This window comes from Protopterus annectens, chromosome 11.part0, assembly GCF_019279795.1.
Source record: "Protopterus annectens isolate FY-2018-M chromosome 11.part0, PAN1.0, whole genome shotgun sequence".
In the NCBI taxonomy this organism is placed as follows: domain Eukaryota; kingdom Metazoa; phylum Chordata; order Ceratodontiformes; family Protopteridae; genus Protopterus; species Protopterus annectens.
In genome coordinates this window covers 389604295-389626420 of record NC_056745.1, presented here as the reverse complement: position 1 = coordinate 389626420, position 22126 = coordinate 389604295, and the positions used below count along the sequence as shown (strand labels likewise).

General features: G+C 39.8%; 1 protein-coding gene across 2 annotated transcripts in view; it reads left to right on the top strand.

Moving 5' to 3' along the window:
• Positions 1-10768, top strand: part of GOLGB1 (golgin B1) — a 1744011-nt gene extending 1733243 nt beyond the window's left edge. For both annotated transcript variants that reach the window (XM_044087881.1, XM_044087880.1), the window contains exon 25: positions 375-10768. In XM_044087881.1, the coding sequence (XP_043943816.1) occupies positions 375-509 (135 nt within the window). In that variant the 3' untranslated portion in view covers positions 510-10768. The remainder of the gene's footprint in view (positions 1-374) is intronic.
• The last annotated feature ends 11358 nt before the right edge of the window (positions 10769-22126 follow it).

Here is a 22126-nt window from a genome sequence, read left to right as displayed (position 1 = left end):
TGCACAGTAAATAATTATTTTTATCAGATTTTTTATTGTGTCAGACCTTCTACATACCAACAAATATGTAAATACAATTGGAGTTCTTAGTATTGATGCAAAGATACAAATTAATGGTATCTGAACTAAATAAAGCATTTTGCTTCCTTTATGGAGCTGTGCTGTGTGGGTTCATGTGGTATAAAAGGCATTATGCAGTGCAGTATTGCAGAACAAGAATATATGCAGAAGCTTTGTCCAAGTGTTCTTGCTTGCACATTGAAGGCTGTATAAATTGCCCTGCGAGTTACTTATATTTTAGCAGTTCAAACATGCTGTACTTGCATTTTTTTGCCTAAGTAAATTAACAAAATTCCTTCCTTTTTCTGTTGTAGGCACGGGGCAGTTCTGGACTCAAGCGTTTAATGAGATACCTGTTCTTTTCACGAACCCGGACTCCATTATTAATTGCCACATATCTACTGATTGTGCATGTTCTCCTCATTCTTTGCTTCACTGGACACTTGTGAAGACAGGAGAAGGCACTCACCAGCGGCTTGCTCAGAGTTACTGATCGTGACATTTGCACACACACACTCATTTATTTGTTCATTCACATACAGCAACACATTCTGTTAAGTTTCTTCTCAGGTTCCTACCATGCATGTTCCTGCTGTTTGCTATTCTTGTATTGTTACTACCATAGTCATAGACCTCTTTTTCTGTCTAGGATTTACTCTAACTTGAACAGAACTGTGGCACTGTATCCCTGCAAGGTAAACTGTTGCCAAGTTTTGTTATAGCAAGACTGGGTCCTTGAGACTGTGTGTTGTACTCTTTTAACTGCCAAAAATGTTACTTTTTCAGGGGATCAATACTGAATACCTCTCAGCTGTGTTTATGTCGGTGCATATGATATGGAAGACGGGTGCCAATAATGAGTGTATTTATGAGGTTTTGTTGTGTTGTAAGTTAGTCCAGTATAATTTGGTCTCTACAAGGATGCAGTTTTCCCTCTCATTGTTGCTTCCTCATGCATTGCAAGCTTTGCTACTTGGTTGCTTCTCTCACCAATGTTATGCCTGCCTGGAACTTTTATAGGATTGCTGTAATAGTCACTAATGCCAGTTTTTAGGATTTTTGTTGGGTTGAGTATTGATGCTCTCACTACTTTGCATGTCATACACATTTATAACACTGTCTTTTAGCAGGAATGAGATGCCAGAAAATGGGTTATTCGAGTTAGTTTAACTTCTTAAGACTGAAATCATTACATAACTACCACATAGCTGAGGTAGTGTTCTTACAGAATTCTAAGGTCATGGAACTTGGTAGGTTTGGATAAAGTGAAGGCTAGTAGGGTAGAGAAGTGCAGTCAGAAAATGAAATTTTGGAAGAGAATGCAAATTTGGCTGAAGAATGGTGGTGAAGAAATCATGTAGTAGCAAAATTAAAATGTAGTACAGGCCTAGACAATGCAAAGCACCAGATAAAAACATAAATGAAGGGCAGTGGAGTTGCTGTGCTAACATAATTTATGATGTACAGTGGAGCATGTGCTGCTATAATGACTCAGCACATCCTTGAGTAACAACTGATTGAAAGCTGTTGGATGTGAAACTGAATTCCCCTTGTAATACTGCGATTGCTGCTGTGTTATGCTGTTTGCCGTAATGTAAGACTATGGCATGTGAAATGGGGCGATTAGAAGTGCAGTCGAAAGTGTGCAAGAGTGCTCTCTTGAGTACTGTTTAGTGCCTGAAGTTGAAAATTTGCTGGAATGTTAGACTAAATATTCTTCCTGTTTGGAGAGTGTCACTGGATCCCTTACACTGTGAAATTATAAACTGAAATTTTAAATGCGGAAATGGCTGGAAAAGCAGTAAGTAGCAGTAGTATTTAATTTGTAGGTGCACAGAACCTTCTGAGTCTTAGGAAAGGTTCATTATCTTTCAAAAGGTACATTATGATGTAAGGTGTGTGAATGAACCTCCCTTTAGTATTCCATACCTAAATTTGACTTCTACAAGGGATATGGTAATGCAATGTTTCTGGTTAGACCATTGATGCTCCCCTAGCCCATAGAAAAAGACCATCTAGACATGAAGCATTTCTTTTTCTGGTTTCTCCTTATTCTTAGGCATGTTTTTTAAGTGTCAGTAACAGGAAATACATTTAGTCTTCTTTTGGATTGCTGAATTTCAGAAAATCAATATGAAATGTAGTTTGGTGACTGAGACGTGGTACCTTTCATGAATCAAGACTGAATTTCTGATTCGAGTAACCTGGATGCATTGAGTGGTAGGGTGCTTAAGATGTTTTTCTGTCTACTGAAAGTAATTTTGAAATAGCCCTGAATTTTTACAGTATTAGGATTTAGTAAAGAATATAGATTAATGCAATATTCACTAATGCAGGTGATTTCCAAATTTTAGTAATTGTGGCAGATGTACAATGTAATGACTGGGGTGGAGCCTCCTCTTTATAACTGTCTGATTTTATTTTTGGATCATTACAAGTATAAGACATGGACAGTTCCCAAACAATGGTATGGATGGTTCTTCACAGACATTGAAAAGGTATTTGGTAAGCTGGTTCATGACTGTTTCACTGAAGTCTGACTAAGTGTTTTGACTTTGTAGATTATAATTTTCCGAGAGATTGGCAGCGATGTGGAGGGCCCATTGGGTCCCTCATGTATGGAAGCTCTCCCCCAAGAAAAAAAAAAAACATTAAATTCCTAAAACTCTTTTTGAATAGTTAGTTGGTTGTAGTCAGATGAGCTTTGGTCTTGTGGCTGTTGATAAACTTTAATCTGTTTAATTGCATTACAGCTTTTTAAAATCCATAAGCTCATTAATTGACTTTTAGTGCCTGATCAGTTTAGCCTAGTGTTGTAGAGTTCCTGTTGTTTTTTTTATATGTTTTCTGTCCTGGAATTATTTTTGAGTCTTCATTTGCATTACTACGAAAAGATTAGTGATAACTATTTAGCTTTGCAGAAATCTTGATGATTGGGAAGACCACTGAAGTAAAAGCAACATAGGCAATAAAGAAAGTAGCAACCATAGATCACTTTGCCATCAGTTAGCATGACATATGCCATCAATACAAATGGCAGACTTTCAACTGTAAGTGATAGTGTTTGGTGAGTTTCATATATAGTTAGAGAGGCATGTACATATACATATATGTATGTGTGTGTGTATACATATACATATATAGAGAGAGAGAGATGGAGAAAGGGGAGTGCACACACAGGAGGGACAGCTTGTATGAGATTAAAAATATGCACAGAATTTGACATTTGATTACTGAGTAGCTGTACTGAATCACATTTAGTAAAGTCTGATGGTTGCTTTTAACGTACGTTTCCTGTCTATTATAATATGTTCATGATATGTTATGATTTATTGATTTCTTAATCTGTACATTGTTCTAATTTTAGTCATAATTTCAATGTTACTGTAAAGAAAGGGGTTGCTTTAGGAATGTAATTCAACATCATGCTTTTTTTCATTGCCCACACCTCTCTGTGGTAGGGATTTCTTAGCACTTTAAAAGAATATTCAGTGAGATTAAATAGCAGAGGTGTGGATTTCAAATATTTATAGTTTAATGTTGGAAAACATTTTTAAAATGTTAGTATTTCATTTTCAAAAAGAAGATTGTACATTGTACCATGAAAATATTTTTTCATAAGCTGATAGTTATGGATATTCACAATTTCTTATGCAGTTTTTAAAGTATTGAAAAGCTAACTGAGCACGTTTAAAAATGAAATTGTAGGGACTGCTTTATCACTTGCTTGTACAAAAAAATAAATAAATAAATTATGTTGAGGCCCAAGCAGCTATATACCTGACAGTTTGAGCCACTTTGTCAACAGTAGTCCTGAGAATGTACATCTGGCAAGAGCATAAAGGATTGTTTCAGCAAATATTCTAGATGTTCAGGTTTGTTGACACTCTGTCTTTGAGAATCCATTTCTGGAGGGCTGAAAAATCTCTGCAGCAGAGCTGCTGTTACTGTATGAATCTGTAATGGCAGTAAATCATCCGGAGCACTTTTGCTAATCCTTGTCAACCCCCATGGGCCACTGGCAGTCCCTTCCATACCCACACAGTCTTACCTGGTAAGTGATTCTTGGTGGTACTCCACATCAAATGTTTTGCCCTCTTCAAGGTAGAATAACTTAATGACAGCCGAAAATAGGCATCCAGTGATGTAAGTCAAGGAGACCCCCTGCAGCTCACATTTTATTTCAGGTTATGGTGTGTTTTGCGTGACCTTAAATGACCTCATGGTGTAAGCATACAGAATGTCAACATGTCTGCATTACAAGCTGGTTTATTCATCTTTGGCAATTCTGATCTTTCGCCTTAGTTATTTTTCAGCCCTCACGGCTAGTCCTTTCGTAAGGAGTAATCCAACTATTCTCTTTCCATTTTCAAAGCTAAGTGAGCCGTCTTCCAGTAACTCAGACCTGTCCAACATGGCCAACTCTGTGGCACCTGGGACACTAACTGTACTAGAATATCATGTTCCACATAGAGAGAAAGTGCAAGTGTGCCATTTGGTCTTATAATTATCTGAGACTTGCTGTCTTATACTCTTAGCAACATTCAGAGCCTCTGGACCCATGTGTCAGAAGAGCTGTTGGGTTTTTAGAGTCTATGTGCTGACAGAGTTACCATGGACCTTTGAATCTCAAGCCCGAGGGACTACATGTTAAGATGATCTCAGGGCAGATTTATAGGGGTCTGTATTATAAAATCAAAAAGACTTTACCGCGAACGCTAACATGAGGGAAAATGCCAGTAATCGAAGTTGCTATTGTGGAGGGCTGTGCCCCCCACACCCCCTGCTAATTATATATTCTAACTCCGAGGTCGCACTACAGTGAGGAAAGGGCAAATTCGCTACAATCACGGTTTCAATTCCCGGCATTTTCACTCATGTGAACATTTGCGCTAAAGTCTTTTTTGTGCATCTAATATAGACCCGACTTATAGGGATTTTGCACCTAAGTTTAAATGCAGTAGCTATGAGCTTCTTTGACAAGTACTGAGAGGTTTGTACATTCATTGGTTTCTGGAGGCAGCAGTTATGTCTAGGGCCTACTCCCAGTGCCACTATACTCATCATGGTATCTCACGTCTGACATTCCAAGATTCAAGGACTCTTAACCTAATGTGCTTAGATTAAGCAGCAGTAGAGTCCTAGGGACACAGTTGTCCATGGGGTTAACAGATTATGTTCTCTTCACTGAATTGTTTAAGAGCAGCGTCCATGCCCTGCTGTTAGCAAAACATCAGTGGCGCCAAGCCTCTCGCTGATATTGTGTTCACAGCCTCTTGGTTTTGCTGCAGCTGTCTCTAAAGTTAGCACATTCTTTTAGGTTTACAGAATCCCAGAGACTGACAGACTGACTAGGGCAGAATCTCTTTGCTTGGCAGTCAGAATCTTTGTGGACTACAAATAAAGCATTCTGTGATTTGACACATACAGCTTCTGGTGTCCTCTGTAGGGTAAGTAGTCTCTACTGTTGTCAGTCAGAACCCCAGTTGCCAGCATTTGTATTTCCAGAGTTGGCTGTGCTGTAGTAGTGATAGTCACTTGAACTGTTAATGTCCTTAACAGTTACATAATAACTTAGGTTGTCAGCCATTAAGATAGGTTTAGCAGCATTTGGTGTGGCATAAAGTGATTTTGTGGTTAGTATTCTGCTGGGATAGTTAGAATTTCTGAAGTCAGCAGTCTTTCTCTGCAGGGCTGAATCTCTTGTGCTGGCAGACTGAGTGTCATAGGTTGGCAGTCAGTTTAATGGCGTTAACATCCCTAAGATTGCCATAATGAATTGGCATTGTATAGGGTTGCTGGGTTAGCAAAAAACGTGTAGTTTGGCAGAGTTGCCTTGTTTAGCAGTAAGGGTCTTTATGGCAAATATTATTTCTTGGTTGGTAGTTAAAGACTCTGAAGCCAGTAGCACATTTTCCTTGGGATGTCAGTTTTTTGAGTGATAGCATTTGTGGTCTGGTCTGCAGTAGATGTTTGTAAGATGAAGAGGATGTCTTGAAGTTATATAAGGTAAGTTGAGCAGATAGAGGCCCATTTTCAACCGTAACATATTACAGTAATTAGAAAAATCAGAGTGCCAAGAAAATGTATGTATGTTACATGCACTTTCACTATGATAATATCACTGTATAGTATATTTTCACAACTAGTTCTTTAACCACTTCAGGTTGAGAATGTTCATGGTCAAGGAGATTGTGAGTTACTAAAAACCTTTTAAAATAACTTCCTTGGAAAGTATGAGCTTAATGTAGATTAGAACATCCCGTGTGTTTCTGAGCTTCTGATTTCAATTCGGATCGTGTTTAACACTTTGGAGCATAGCTAGAAAATTAACTTATGCTACCCATGGTGCCTAGAGAGTTTAGAAGTCGAGCTGACAGTTTCTGAAGGCCAGTGTCCTTAATGCTTTTGTAGTAAGAGTTTGTGAATATCAGGTTATTGTTTCCTTGGCATGTTTTGCAATACTGCTTTATTTACAAGACAAAAGTAGTCTCTTTGGTTATTATTCAGAGTTTCTTCAAATATCGAGCAGCATTCACAGAGTTTTACATGAGTTTTTTGTTAGCATATCTTTTTAGACTATCTTTTAATCAAAACTGCAGCTTTGTGGCACTAATAAAAGTTTTCACAGCCAGCTAGTTTCAAGTGATAGGTCATCTGGTATTCACGGTCATTCTTTGTCCAGCAGTAAAATCTTTGAGGTTATTCTGTAAAAGTGCTGATATCTCACATTTACCATGACACTGAGTCTTGGTGTCTGTAATTACCACCATGTTGCGGTCTGAGACAGGCATGCAATTCACTACTAAATTAGTCATTTGGGATGATCAGTGTTAATAGAATCTCTGTGACTATTTCCTCAAGAGTGTATTAGCTGTACAAATTTCAGGCATTTATGGGTAAATATTTTGGTGTTCTGTAGTGTAATTAGCATAAGCTAATGTTTCTTGCCCTAGTCTTTATTTTGTATACACAGAAATTTGACTGAAGGTCCCTTGTAATAAACAAATTTTGAGGTTTCCTCTTCCAGTATCCCCAGTTTAACACAATTTCTGATTTTTTCTTGCTTCAGTTACAGAATAATGTGCCTCCTAATGGAACATCATACTTTGATTAACAAAGGCATGCCTAACCCCCTGTCCTTCACGACTTTCATCAATTCACACAGTGTGGATTAACTTATATTGTTGAAAAACTCTCACTTTTGATGTCTAAAATGTATTGTTCTTTTGACCATCAAGTTAGAAGCTAGGACCTACATCAGCACTGTTAGTAATGTGAAGCACAGGAATATGACATTAAAACCTGTAATACTTGTTAATACTTCGAGTCTACCTGCAGTGTGGTATAATTGACTTCCATCCTTTCATCAAATTCAGTAACTTTAATGAGCACATCTGGTATGACTAGAATGGTTCCTGAAGATGAGTTTTCTGGGGGGGGCCCCTTCTACCACCAGATGGCTAGATGATTTCCACAGATATGATGGACCCCTGTTTTGCATATCGTTGCCTTGGTTCTTAACATGAGATTCATTTTGTGTGGGCTTCATTTTTAGTGCCAAGGGTGGCAACATTGCCTTTCCTTTGTGACTAATCTTTTCCTTGATGCTAAAGACTGTGTCAGACATGGCAGGGGAAAGAATTTTCTTTGTTCCCTTTGCTAGATGGCTGGCTTCAGATATCCTCGCTAAGGGACTCAATGTTAGTGACCCTTGCTTCATGCCTTTCATACTTGCAAGACCAGGGTGGGGAAGGGGATACACGATTCACCATACCAGGAGAAAACCTCTGTCTTATTCCAACATAGAGGAGGGCTTTTATTGTGATTAATTTGGACATTCTTTAATGTAAACAATTCCAGAGCACAGCAGAAAGGACTCCTGAAAACGTAGCATTGACAACTTGGTAGAGTTTACAACAGGAAGCAATAGTCCAGAATAGCCATTTTCGATGTCCCATTTGTATATCTGTTGGTGATGGTATGTCTATGAATAGTGAACTGACAATGGCTCTGAAGTCATCATATCATCACATAACTGCTCAGATACCTCTATCCAGTGCTGTAAAGTGGTAGATGAATTTTAGCAATCTCAGCATAGCCCTTCCCTTCTGTAAGCTCTTTCTTTGTGCTGAAAAAGAAGGTGCGTATAGGAAAGAGGGTTTTGCATAAACCAGGTGAATCTAATGGTAAGGTTTGTGGACCTGGAAGGGAGTTGAAGTAAGAGTTCTTCTTTCACATACTTGAACAAGTAAGGAGTATATACTTATCACTAATGCAGAGAATTAGACTATAGACTGTCGCATCTCTCTTACTGCTATGAGCATACTAGAGGAAGCAGTCTTGTTGATGGACTTTTTCTGTCACAGTTCACTCTTGTCCTGAAAATGACTTTTATCGTCAGGATCTTCTGAAAGTGAGGCACCCCAAAGATTGACTTGTTACTGGGAAAATGCATTCTTCCTTTTTATTAATGAATTCAACAGAGCGTGGGGTGTTGATGGTAGTTAATCCATTTTACCCTTTATTAGTGGCAGTGGGTCTTGTACACCTTTCCATTTCCCCTTGACTCCATACTTCCTAAGAGAAGTAAAAAAAGAAAGATGAAAATGTGTCCTTCTCACCCTTTTCTCAATACATGCAAGGGAAATATTTTATAATGACACAGTACCAAGGCGCGGCTGTTAAATTAGATCCTCTGCTTCTTGAAGATCTTCTGGCAGAGGTTCTATAAGTGGTTGACCAGACAGCCTTCCCCCCACAAGATGTGCTAGCCAAAGTTGAAGAGGTGCTCTGAATGAGTAGCAAAGCATCCTGCATCACCTTTTCTGATTAGTTTGCAGGAAATTCTTGCCTGTCTGAGGCACCTATTTATTTGACTTGAGCTTTAGTCATTCCTTTGTCCTTCTGCATATTTCCAAAGTCATTTTATTAATTTTCTTTTTGTTTTGTTTTTTTTTTTTTTTTTTTTTTTTTTTTTACATATGACCTTTTGGAGAACATAAAGTCCTTTATTACATTTGAATAATCCTTTTCCTTCTTAGTTCTTGAATTTCATGATTGTCAAAGTTGCCCATCCTCCTTTTGAACTGACTTGAGATGCTTTTGTTGGTGGCCATCACATCTTCCCCCTTGATGTCTGACTTACAAGTTTTGATTTGTAGGGAGCACTCTAGTATTTGCAGGGATTGTGCATCCCTTCAGATTAACCCATATTTGCTCTCTAAAGCAGTCTTAGAATTGTCCTCAAGCAAGTCCATTCATTTTGTAGTTTTCTGTCCAAGGCAAAATCTAGAAGAGGGAGAGATAAACGTCATACTCTATTTGTGCAGCATAGGTTTCACCTGAATTGTGTGAATGAGATCAGAAAGACAAACTAGCAGTTTGTCTCCTTTGGTCTGGCTGTGATACAACTTGTTGCTAACAAAACATTTCCAAGTAGATTGCCACTAAATGGTGGTCTAGCTATAAAAAAAAATGCAACTGTCAGTATTTATTTTCTAGGTTCATGGCTGCTTATGTTATCTGTGCCAAGAATGTTTCCACTGCTGACACTTTTGCAACTGCCACGTGATCATTCGTTCAAAATTTTGCCAAGTGTTATTGCTGATATACAATGTTTTGTAGGAGTTTGGTATCCTTTGACAACTCGGTGCTCTCATCTTTGCTTTGCGAACTCTTACTTTTTAAGCTTCCAATACTGCTTCTGATTTTCCTAAACAAATGCTTACTACGGTAGGCTTCCAAAATCAGGTAGGATAGTCTTGCACTCCACTGTATCTGCTAATTTAAGAAGACTTTCTGAAATGGATGCGTATAACCTTCCTGTTTGAAATGATTTTCTGTCGAGCATCAGCTGATGGATTTTCCTCTAATTTCAATAAGAGTATGATTGTGCTTTAGTGTCTTGTTGAATGCATGGGAATTGGCCTGAGGAAAGGGATTGGTGTACCCTCTAAGCCTGGTTTATAACATTATGATGCACTGTGGCTAGAGGTACTTGAATTCCCCGAGCATGAGATCTTCAGAAAGGTCAGAAGTGTTTTGAACTGGGGATGTCAAAAGAGAAAATTCTGGTTATTTTGTAATGCAGGGGGCTGTCTCTTAGATATTTGTATAGTTTGTATATATGTGTTGTTTCTGACAGCAAAAAAGAAACCTGGTGGGCTGGATGATGCTGTCTTTCCAAAATTTCTTATTATATTTTTGCATATCAATATAATATTCTGCACAGTCATTTATTGGCTGTTTCCTTCCTTCTTTTATAAAGAAGGTCATTTTTGTTGATATCTTAGTCTGCTGCAGATAGTAAGCTTCATTTGTCTCCCTGAAATAGTCTCAAGGAAGATGTGTGATCTTACATGATTAGTCTGTCTCTGGTCTGCCAGCACTGTATTGTGGAAGCCTCAGCCTTAGAAGATATACAAAGTAGCTGCTGTTTGGTTTCAGATGAAGGAGTAATGTGAACTCAGACTTGAGAGTTCTAGCAAAGTTCCTGAGTTTTAAACTGACACAACCTGCACCATCACAAAGAGATTTTTTTTTTATTTTGAGAATTTCACTATGCCGTTATTTCCATTTGTCTATTCTGTAAATCTGTTTATAAAGTCTAGAAGATTTTTCTTTCTCTTGTGACCAAATTCTTAAATGTTTACAATGATGTTTCAGAATTATGTATTGTATAAAGTAAAAACATATTTTATGACAATGATGTGTCTGTGTGGTTATTTTACTTTTTTACATGCTCTCATGGTATGGTGAAGTGAAACCAAGTTACTGTTGGGAGTTGCCTTTGTAAGTGTATGTCTATGTTCATTTTCCACTTTTTTCTGTGTAAAAAAATTTTAACTGCCTCCGAGTTTTGTCATATATATTGAAATTAATTCCACAAACTTCTTCAAAGCATATAGTAAAAGTCATCACCATTACATAAAAGGCCTGTAATTGTGTAGGCATATCTGTATAAATGTCGGTGTTGGGCAAGATTTAGCATTGTAGCCTGATCTTTTACCTGCCTAAATTCACATTAAAGAAAGTGTGTGCATCTGCATGCCTGTCTACTCTAAAACAAGGAGTAGTACAATTTGCTGTGGTATTTTAGATATGTTTATAACTTCTTCAGAGGCAAATTGTGCCAAAATATCACTTTTGTTTGTAAACAGTTATGAAGCAGGAGGTTTCACATTTGTAGCAGAACTTTTTTCTGGTTCTGCTGATTATAACAAAATTATATGATCACTGTAGGTAATGTATCCTCCTTCCCTCTTGGTTTAATATGGGCAATGTTTGTAAGGAATTAGAATTTCCTGTTAAGCAGCAAGAAAGGATTTTTTTTATAGTAACACAAAAGAAAGTGTTCAGTCTCAAGCCCCACTGGACAGAAATCTGGTTCTTTCTAGATGAGAAAAAGATGTTTCAGAAAAGTAAGGATACTTTCACAGGTACCATAAAAAGATTTGAAAACAAAGAGTGCAGTAGAAAAGAGAGTAACATAAAAATCTTTAAAGAAAAGGTTTGACAGTAAAGAAAAGTCTAAAAGTAAAGCTGTCAGATGTAAAAGATAATGGGAGAGGTGATTTACACTCATTGTGAAGCACTGATCTTTTGACAGGCATTTTGAAGGATGTAGCGACTTTCTAGCTGCCATGATCTGTGTAGTCTGTGATTGGAGTCTGCTTTTGTCTGGGCCAGGTAGACTTTCTCTCTCAGAGACCACAGAGACAACCACAGTTCACCAAAATATTGTCAAAAATGAGGAGATGGACTACATCAGGGTGAGGATCGTGGAGCAGAGGTACATCCATCTGACTATGTTTCTTTCAGTGACAGCCTTAAACACATATGACAGATGTGCACTGCTGCCTTGGGCTATGACTATTCTGTCTCATCCAGGAAAAAGAGGTCATTGTTCCCCTCTACTCATCCCTCATTAGACTCATTATAGAGTACAACGCCCCTTTTGGTATGTACCTCACAAGACATCTACAACAACTAGAAAGGCTGCAGAAATACCTCACAAAGAGGATTACCAGCCTCAAACAGATGCCTTACGCAGACTGTCTCAAAAAACTCCAGCTTTACTCCATTGCATGTCGCCTACTCAGAGGTGATCTCTGACTAACATACAAAGCTATGTCAAACCCAGGGCTGTTGGGCATGCTCCACATGAAGAAATCCCAATTCCTCTGAGCTACACACTCTAGGGACCTAAACCTTGTCACCACAATAAACAGAACATGCTGGAGGGATAGATTCCTCTCCCAGAGACTTCCCATACTCTGGAATAAACTACCTAGCTATATCAAACAAAACTCATTAGCACCCTTCAAGAAAATTCTTGATTGGATGGGAAATAGGAAATTCACCCGGGGATCACCTCTGTGGCTTTGCTCGACAGTGGCACAGGAAAATAATTTTCTTGGGTGGCAAAAGCCAGGGTACCTTTTTGGCTAGGCTTATATATGTCCTAGGGCCAGTAGCCTAGTACCTACCTATGAACCTATAAGTTCATAGATTACTACTAAGCTTACTGCCGCTGTGGGCCATTCTAAGCCTAACCAATTACCCCATGTAAGAATCAAACTCTGCACCTTGTGTTTGTAAGGTAAACACCTTAACCAGTATGCCACCCAATAGAAAATTATTTCTGTACAGCTAGAGAGAAGAGTTATGACTAATTTTTCCAGGACGCCACCTGGTTAAACTTTATAATGCCATAATGAGAAAATGACACTTTGAAAAGAAGAAGGAATGCTATAATGAGGGCTGTAGGGGAAAAAGCTGAAGAAGATGCTGCTACTTCGTACCTTACTTTGAGTTTCAAGTTGAGCAGAGAAAAGATAGAGAGGAAGTAGTACACCAAGCATTGGTTGTAGGCCTTTCAAAAGACAGTGATGCAGCATGGCTAGGATGCTGACAGGCTATCAGCAGATGTCTCCTACTTTGGTACTTTATTTTTATTTCTGATAGGAAATTATATTTCTAAATTATCCTAACTGATTTTTCTAAGTGGATATAACCATTATAAGCCATTCTGAAGGATATCATCAAGAAAGTTTTATAACTCATTTTCCTTGTCAGTTTTTTATCTGGAAAATTTCTTCACTCATAATCCTGAAATGAGTCACACAAAAACATTTAGGACTTATGCTTGAAAAAGGAGCTTCAGCCTGTCCTTACTAACATACAAGAACTTTCTCTGAAAATGGACAACAAATTAGATAACTTTAAAGAAAAATGCTCAAAACAGATGGAGCAGAGACTTAAAACAGAAGAAATCTCAAATATCTGCATAGAATATGCCTTAAACAAAATGGAAGGGAGATTATCTGACGATGAAAGTAATAATGAATTCTTACTGAAGCAAAATACTTTACTGCCGAATAAAATTGTCTGGAAAACGGGGCTTAGAGGAACAGCATTCATGTATTTGGTTTGCCTGAAAACAATAGGAGGAGGAGGAAGCATGGCAAACTTTTTGACATTTTGGCTCCCAAAGATTTTAGACTTGCCTGAAGCTGTGTAATATAGTATAGAGGATCCTTGGTTACATCTTCCTCAAAAAATAATCCTTCACTGAGATCTACTACTGTGACATTTTTTCATTTCATTTTCAGAAGCAGCGTTGACTAACAATTTTTTGTATTTTGGGGGGCATTATTACAAACAACAGGGGTGGCCATGGGTGCCGCCTGTGCCCCAATATATGCCAATTACATCACGGCATGTTGGGAACGAGAATTTTTTTTCAAGCCCTTATCAGGCCTACATTCAACAATATACTAGATTTTTGGATGATATATTTATTGTGTGGAAAGGCGGTGTTGATGAAATGATGGCATTTTTGCAATATATTAATAGCACTGTGGCCCTTTTGAAATTCACCTATGAATACAGTTTTGACACAATAATGTATTTGGATGTTAGTTTGAAAATAGATCAAGAAGCGAAATGTTTTAAATCTGGTATTTACAGAAAAAGTACATTTTCCAACTCTTATTTAGATTACAGTAGTTGGCACCCTCACCATCAAAAAAGATCTATAGTTAAGGGACAGATGGTGAGGGCTGCCAGGATGGTAAATATTGAACAGGATTATTGTCAGGAGTTGGAATATATGATTGAGATGTTCATTAGAAGGGGATACCCGAAAGTTTTATGCTTAGAAGTGAAAGATGAATTTATTTGCAAGAGAAAACAAGGTGTTTATATGTCCATTTTACATACTGGAAGGTGTGGGCAACAAGAAGTATTGTCAAGGTGTCAGGATGACCTGGCTTTTAGAGACAAGAAGGGGGAAGTGATGTATTTTGTGGCGACCTACAATTTAGAGGCCGAGTGGTTAGTCAAGATGGTCCAAAAGAATTGGGACATCTTGAAATTGGACAAAGACAATAGACAAAAAGATGGGGGCCTGTCCAAAATAGTTTTTAGAAAGGACAGATCATTTAAAAAAATTATGGAAAATGGTGTGAGGGGTAAACCTGTAGTTACTGGTAGACCTTTTGGGAATTTCAAATGTGGCAGATGTAAAACTTGTAAGTTTATATTAGAAACAGGACCTAAAATTAAGATTAATGCCAACACTATTTTTATAAGTGGGCATTTTAATTGTCAAACCCAAAATGTGGTATACATAGCTAAATGTGACTGTTGTCCTGCATTTTACTTGTAGGCATTTTAGAGAGTGAGTTAATGAACACCAATTGGATATTCAACATTTGAGGGTGGCTAACACCTTAGCTAGACATATTTGTGAATATCCAGAGCACATATTTAAATTCTCTGTCATTCAGCATATTAGAGTAGACCCCCAAGGTAAAATATTGGATGTGCATCTTGATATAAGTGAATTAAAATGGCAGTTAAGGTTAGATGCACACCATTTCCCGGGCATTAATGATGCCATTAGTATTGCCCTAATTTTGAAACTTAAACATATTTTAGGTAGATGAAATATATATACCTTGATGTGTATGGCATATTTATTATGTGAAATTGCCAATTGTAACACCTTACAATACAATACCTATAACATTCATAATATTTTTAACATTTATAATATTTTCATATTTTAATATTTATTTAGGTTTGTATTATTTAATTTTGTAATGTAATTGTTGAATATTAGAATAACAATTTTCATGATAGTATTTTTATGTGGTAATTTGTATTTAAGCATTGTCTCTAAGTGCTTATGGAATGGGAATGTGATTTTATTGGAGTAAAGGTAGGATGGGTGGGTATTTAAACTGTTGCATTGAATGTGTTCATTTGTTCTGAAGAAGTCCTTATGGCAGGACGAAACCTAGGTTAACATTGTACACATCTACGGACTATTTGTAATAAAGTCAGTTTGGTTACCGCTTCTCAAGTGGAATTTTGATTAGGTTTAACCTTCACTTACTACAATGCATCAAAAAACTCACCAGAAACTAGGACTACTATATCATAATAAAAAATTCCTAAACTCCAGTGCCAGACTCCTCTGGCTCAGGCACTTATCCTTCCCTCCCTTCTATATACTGCCCCAATTCTAACTAATATCCAATCCACAACCTTGCTCAAACTTCAACATACCACAAAATAGCTCGATTCATTATGTGCTCTCCTCATAACTCTCACCACTGCCTATCTCTAAATGCCCTCCAGTGGCTTGAATTTCCCCAACAACTCCTGCTATCCCAATTTCAAGCATTACACACCATTCTTTATAAACCATCTTCATTCCCTGCTCTATCCTCCCCCTACTCCCCAACTCGGATCCTACATAGCTCTAACCAGCAACTTTTAGATATTTACCATTCAAAAAAATGTAGGTAAACTTCTGTATAAATGCTCTGTGGCCCAATCTTGGAACAAACTCCCTATACATATTCGCTGTATTACTCACCCACAACACTTTAAAAAAGAACTTAAACTTCATCTTCTCAACATCAAGACATGCCCCTGCCATGACCCAACCTAAACTCCATCTCTCAGTTGATGTCCTTCAAGGATGCATCTGCAGTTATCACATTTGGGTTGTCCTGCCTCAGGCAGCCCTTCGGTCGGCCGGATTCCAAAGTCTGGGTCTGGCCTCGGCTGATGTCGCACTTTCCCCGACATCAGAGCGCCTGGGATATAAAAGCATCAGCCGACGCCATCTTCCTCAGTCTTTCTTGCCACGTGGTGCCCGAAGCAGAAGCAGTTCGCAAGTGCCGGTCGGTCAGCTCATGTGATTCAGCTACCGAAGACTTCGAAAAAGCTAAGTACCCCGTTGGGGACTCTTTCTTGCCTCAGCCGATGTCAGATAAAGTAAATAATTGTTTAACCTGTGGGAAACAAATACCCCATAAGGATTTCCACTCTTACTGCCTCCCCTGCCTAGGCCCAGACCACGACATCTCGGCCTGTTCAGCCTGTGCTTTCTTCAACCGACGAACTCTTAGACATCGGTCGGAGTTTGCAGTGGAATTTTTTGGGGCTAGTTTTGCTTATAAAATGCCGTTGGAGACTCCGACTTCGCATTTAGTCAAAAAACGGAAGGACAAGGACCGACACACGCGGGCCGCGGTTTCGACTGAAACCTCGGTCAGGCCTACCGCGAGTGTCTCGGTCTCGGCTGAAACCGAGTCCTTGGTTCTTCCTTCTACCGAAACCACACAACCGATTACCTCGGCCCTGGAGGCCCCGGCCGAGTCGGTCGTTGAATTACCTACTGATACTGGTGTCCAGGAACCTTCCGACACCATTACTTTGGATAAGTCCACTCCTGCACGTGGTGCAGCCAGACCCCCCTGCTTCCATGTCCATTAAGGCTTTCTCTAGGGCTAAGGCTTTGCCTCCCAGAGTTACCTCTGAGACCTTCCTCTAGCTCTCAGATTCTTACCCTAGCAGAGGATCTGATTTCATTAATTAGAGGCTCCCAACCTCATCCGGACAGGGGCTCTCAACCACCTCCAGACAAAAGGCCCAGGGTTGAGCCCTCTGATCCACAGTCTTCAGATGAGTCCACAGATGGCTCTGCTCTGTCAGACCACCAGGAGGAGGCTTATTCGGCCTACGAGGATTCTGATGCTGAAGAATCCATTCCCTCGGCCTCCCCTCCTGAAGAGTTTTCATTTGGAGAAGCATTACACACTATGAGAGAACACTTTCAATGGCAGGGTCAGGAATTCTCTGATTCTAGAAAGAGATTAAGGACCTTTTTACATTTACCTCAGCACAGGCCCTTAGTTATACCTCCTGTTTTGAATGTAATTGATGATGTTTACTCAGATGCTTGTACTGCCCCTGACTCTCTCCCTCTGGCTCCTGCCAAACCTGATAGGTACTACAGGGTCCCGGACTCACATTTTCACCTGTACAAGGCCCACTCTGCCGACCCAGAAACTATTTCCCAGGGCCCAAAAGGGGTTGCAGCTGCCACTGCTAAAAATCCTCTACCCTCTGAAAGGGAGTCCAGAGCATTAGAGAGATGGGGTAAGAAAGTGTATACTTCAGCAACTCTTTCCATGAGAGCATTAAACTGTCAATTCCATATGATACAGTATCAAGAGTATTTACTAGATGAATTGCATAAGAAACTGTCCTCTTCTGAACCCCTTGATCGTAAATCCCTTCAGGATCTGGTGCATAATTCTCAGCAGGTTAGTAACCATTTCTTGCAGTGTGGTTATGATGCATTGGATGCTTCATGTAGATCAGCTATGACAGGTGCAGTTATACGAAGGCATGCCTGGCTGAAGGAACAATCTCTGCCAGACCATGTTAAAGCTAAGCTTTTGGATGCTCCTATGGAAAAGCAAAAATTATTTGGTTCCACGTCTCAAGAGGTTTTAAAGAAATTTGAAGAAAAGGCAAAATCTGTGCAAACAGTTAAAGACTTTCTGCAAGTCCAACCACCGAGATTCAGCAGAAATTGGCCTACTAAGAATTGGTCCTTTCCGGACTCAGACAGATCTCAAAGAGGCAGGAATAGACGTGCCAGAGGTAGAGGGCAAGCTAGAGGCTCCTACAGAGGCCGTTAGTGGCAGCCTCCCAACCAGAGAGGTAGTGCAGGATCTACAACTGCTACACCAGGACAGACTCAATGACTTTATTTTGACTCCGCCGACCAGGGCTCAATTAGAAGCACCTTTGGGCGGAAAACTTTCTTTATTCTCAAAAAATTGGCACAGCATTACAGGGGACACATGGACACTACAAATAATAGACAAAGGGTACAGGTTCCATTTCCACTCATTGCCAAAAAGAAAAGGAATGCCAAACCTGCCACCAAATCAGAGGGCAGAGGCTTTGAAACAAATTACCAGCTTAATGCAAATGAAAGCCATAGAAAAGGTACCTCTTTCAGAACAAGGCCAGGGATTTTACTCAAGATTATTCCTTGTTCCAAGAAAAGAAAATCAATGGAGGCCTATTCTCGACTTGTCCGCACTGAATACATACCTCATTGTGCCAAAATTCAAAATGCTGACTCTACAGCAACTCCTTCCCATGCTGGGCAAGGGGTCTTGGCTGGTGACTCTAGACCTCAAGGAGGCATACATGCATGCCCCTATTCCACAAAGCTGCAGAAAACACCTCAGATTTCTTGCAGGGTCAGAGCATTATCAATTCTCAGCATTGCCCTTTGGCTTATCTACTGCGCCCAGAGTATTCACAAAATGCCTGGCATCAGTAATTGCACACTGCAGACTTCAGGGGATTCAAATCTACCCTTATCTGGACGACTGCCTAATACAAGCGGACAGCAAGCAAGCTTTATTAAAGGATTTGGACTATGCCATTCACCTGTTACAGGCCTTGGGATATACAGTCAACATCCACAAATCAAGACTGGTTCCATCCCAAAGAATAACTTTTCTGGGTGCGGATCTAGACACAACCACCCAAATGGCCTTTCTCACAGAAGAAAAACAACAACAGCTACCAGTTTACTTTCAGAATCTCACAAGACAAACTCAGATGACTGCAAGGAAAATCCTGCAGGCCCTGGGCTACATGGCATCTTGTATTCTTCTGATTCCACAAGCAAGGCTTCATATGAGGAAATTACAATGGTACCTAAGAAGTTTATGGACTCAGCACAGTCACAGCTTAGAAGTTCTGATCCTACTCATTCCTTGTCTTCAAAAGGAATTCCAGTGGTGGGCTCAAGCCTGCCAGTTGAACAGCGGGCTGCCCTTCAGCAAGCCAAGAGCCAGCCAAACCATCACCTCGGACGCTTCAGACCAAGGCTGGGGAGCGCACATGGAGGACAGATGTATACAAGGGCTATGGTCACAAAGAGAGCTGCACATGCACATAAACCAAAAGGAATTGCTAGCAGTGATACACGCAATCGAGGCCTTCAAACCTTTCCTTCAGCAAGGCCACCTGCTCATAAGGACAGACAACACCACAGTTATGTGGTACATAAACAAGCAAGGAGGCACCCATTCCTACCCTCTTTGCAGACTGACAATGAACCTATGGGAACGGGCATTGAAACTCAACATACAGCTGCAGTCCCAATTCGTGCCAGGGAAAGACAATATACTGGCAGACAGCTTAAGCAGAACTACCATGGATGCACACGAATGGATGCTGCACCCAGACATCTTACAAATCACACAATCATGGGGAAGACCAGAAATAGACCTGTTTGCTTCCCCCCTAAATCATCAACTGAAGAAATTCTGCTCAAGGACATACCACCCACAAGCTTGGAAAGTGGACGCTCTCTCTTTCAGCTGGAAAGCTCTAACAGTATATGCTTTCCCACCTCTTCCACTAATGACCAAGGTCCTACTGAAGATCAGGACAGAGCAGCCCAGAGTAATTCTGATAGCCCTAAACTGGTCAAGACAGCACTGGTACCCACTGTTAAAGAGCTTGTCACAGACGAAACCATGGCCTCTCCCTTTATGGCCACTCCTACTGATGCAGCACAATTTCAGGACTCTACACTCCAACCTGAAAACCTTGCAGCTAACTGTCTGGAGAATACCATGACTCCTCCTCAGGATAACCTATCCCAGAGAGTGAAGGATATTATTATGGAAGCTCACCGACCTTCCACAAGGAAGGCATACACAGCAAAATGGAAAAGATTTCACACCTGGAACACAGCAAAGGGCCTAGATGTGACCGTGATGAATATGGCATATATACTGGAATATTTGGCAGAATTGTCCCACAGTGGCCTGTCTTACTCTTCCATCAAGATACATGCCTCAGCAATCTCAGCAGAATACAATCTAAATCCACCTGTCTTTTCTCACCCTCTACTAAGACAGTTTCTAAGAGGAATCAAAAACATTAATCCTCCAAGGAAACCACCTCTACCTACTTGGGACCTGAATTTCGTGTTGGAAAAGCTAACACTTCCTCCCTTTGAACCAGCAGCATCGGCAGATGTACAGTTTTTGTCTTGGAAAACTGCCTTCCTTCTGGCCATAACCTCAGCAAGAAGAGTATCTGAGCTACAAGCTTTAATGGCGGTGCAGCCATTCCTTATCTTTCATCAGGACAGAGTTTCTTTGAGGACCAATCCTACATTCATGCCAAAGGTGGTATCCAGGGTATCTTTGAACCAAGCTATTCACTTGCCTACATTCTTCCCACAGCCTCAAAATAAAGGGGAGAGACTTCTGCACACCTTGGACATACACAGACAACTACGCTACTACTTGGACAGAACTAAAAGTTACAGAAAGACTGATCAGTTGTTTGTAGCATATGCTGGTGGGGTACAAGGAAAAGCAATTACCAAACAAACAATTTCCAAATGGATAGGAAATTGCATTTGTTTCTGTTACTCCTTTCATGGAAAGACTTTTGCAGCTAACATTAGACCTCATTCCACGAGAGCCACAGCCACCACCTCAGCCTTCCTAAGAGGAGTGGCTACCAAAGACATTTTAGAAGCTGCTACATGGAGCTCCGTGCATACATTTGCCAAGCATTACAATTTGCCTTTATACTCCAGATCCAGAGCAGGTTTTGCTACGGCAGTCCTGCAGGGTATCTTAACTACACCATCCTTCATTTAGTACCTCCACCCCCAGTTTGGCTATGGTATTCTACCCATATGTGATGACTGCAGATGCATCCTTGAAGGACATAGTACAGTTTTGTACCTACCATAAATGTAGATGTCCGATAGGTATGCATCTGCAGTCAGGTTTACCCTCCCTCCTACCCCTCTGTGGTATTCCTAGGGTGCTTACCCCTCTTTTAGCTAGCTGGGGGAATCTATTATGGTGTATTTGTTTGTATATACATGTATATATATATATATATATATATATATATATATATCTTTGCAAATGTTTGGAATTTTATTGCATTTATCCAAATTTAGCCTTCCTAGAGGGCACCTGGCATCTGGGGCAAGAAGGACTGAGGAAGATGGCGTCGGCTGATGCTTTTATACCCCAGGCGCTCTGACGTCGGGGAAAGTGCGACATCAGCCGAGGCCAGACCCTGACTTTGGAATCCGGCCGACTGAAGGGCTGCCTGAGGCAGGACAACCCATATGTGATGACTGCAGATGCATACCTATCGGACATCTACATTTATGGTAGGTACAAAACTGTACTTTTCATACTATGACCACTAGAAATTCCTTCAGTACCCTCCCCGTATTATTATACTTCTATCTACTATGAGGTTCCTAGCTAACACATCTTTCTCACACTGTACACTGGTTATAATGTGCTGAATAGTATTTGTTTAATCTCTTTCGACAAATTTGATCTAGTTTATGTAAGATGTAATTGTTTGTTTTTCATTTTTTTGTGCTCTGACATTTGCACATTCCTGAAGTTTGTAGGAACATACATACTGTAATGTTTCTGAATGTAAATTGTATTTTTTTTAATATAACACTCTATCTTGTAAGCTTGAAGATCTTTCCCTCTGGTCTCCACAGATAATGTAAATTGTTATGGAGTGTGAATCTGAATTTTTAATTATTAACTTCATTGTAATCTGGAGCTTTTCTCCTCGGGTCTCCACTTAAAGTGGGCTACTGGCCCAGTTGGACCAACCCGGTTAACAAATGTCAATAAATAAAATAAATAAATATATAGCAATG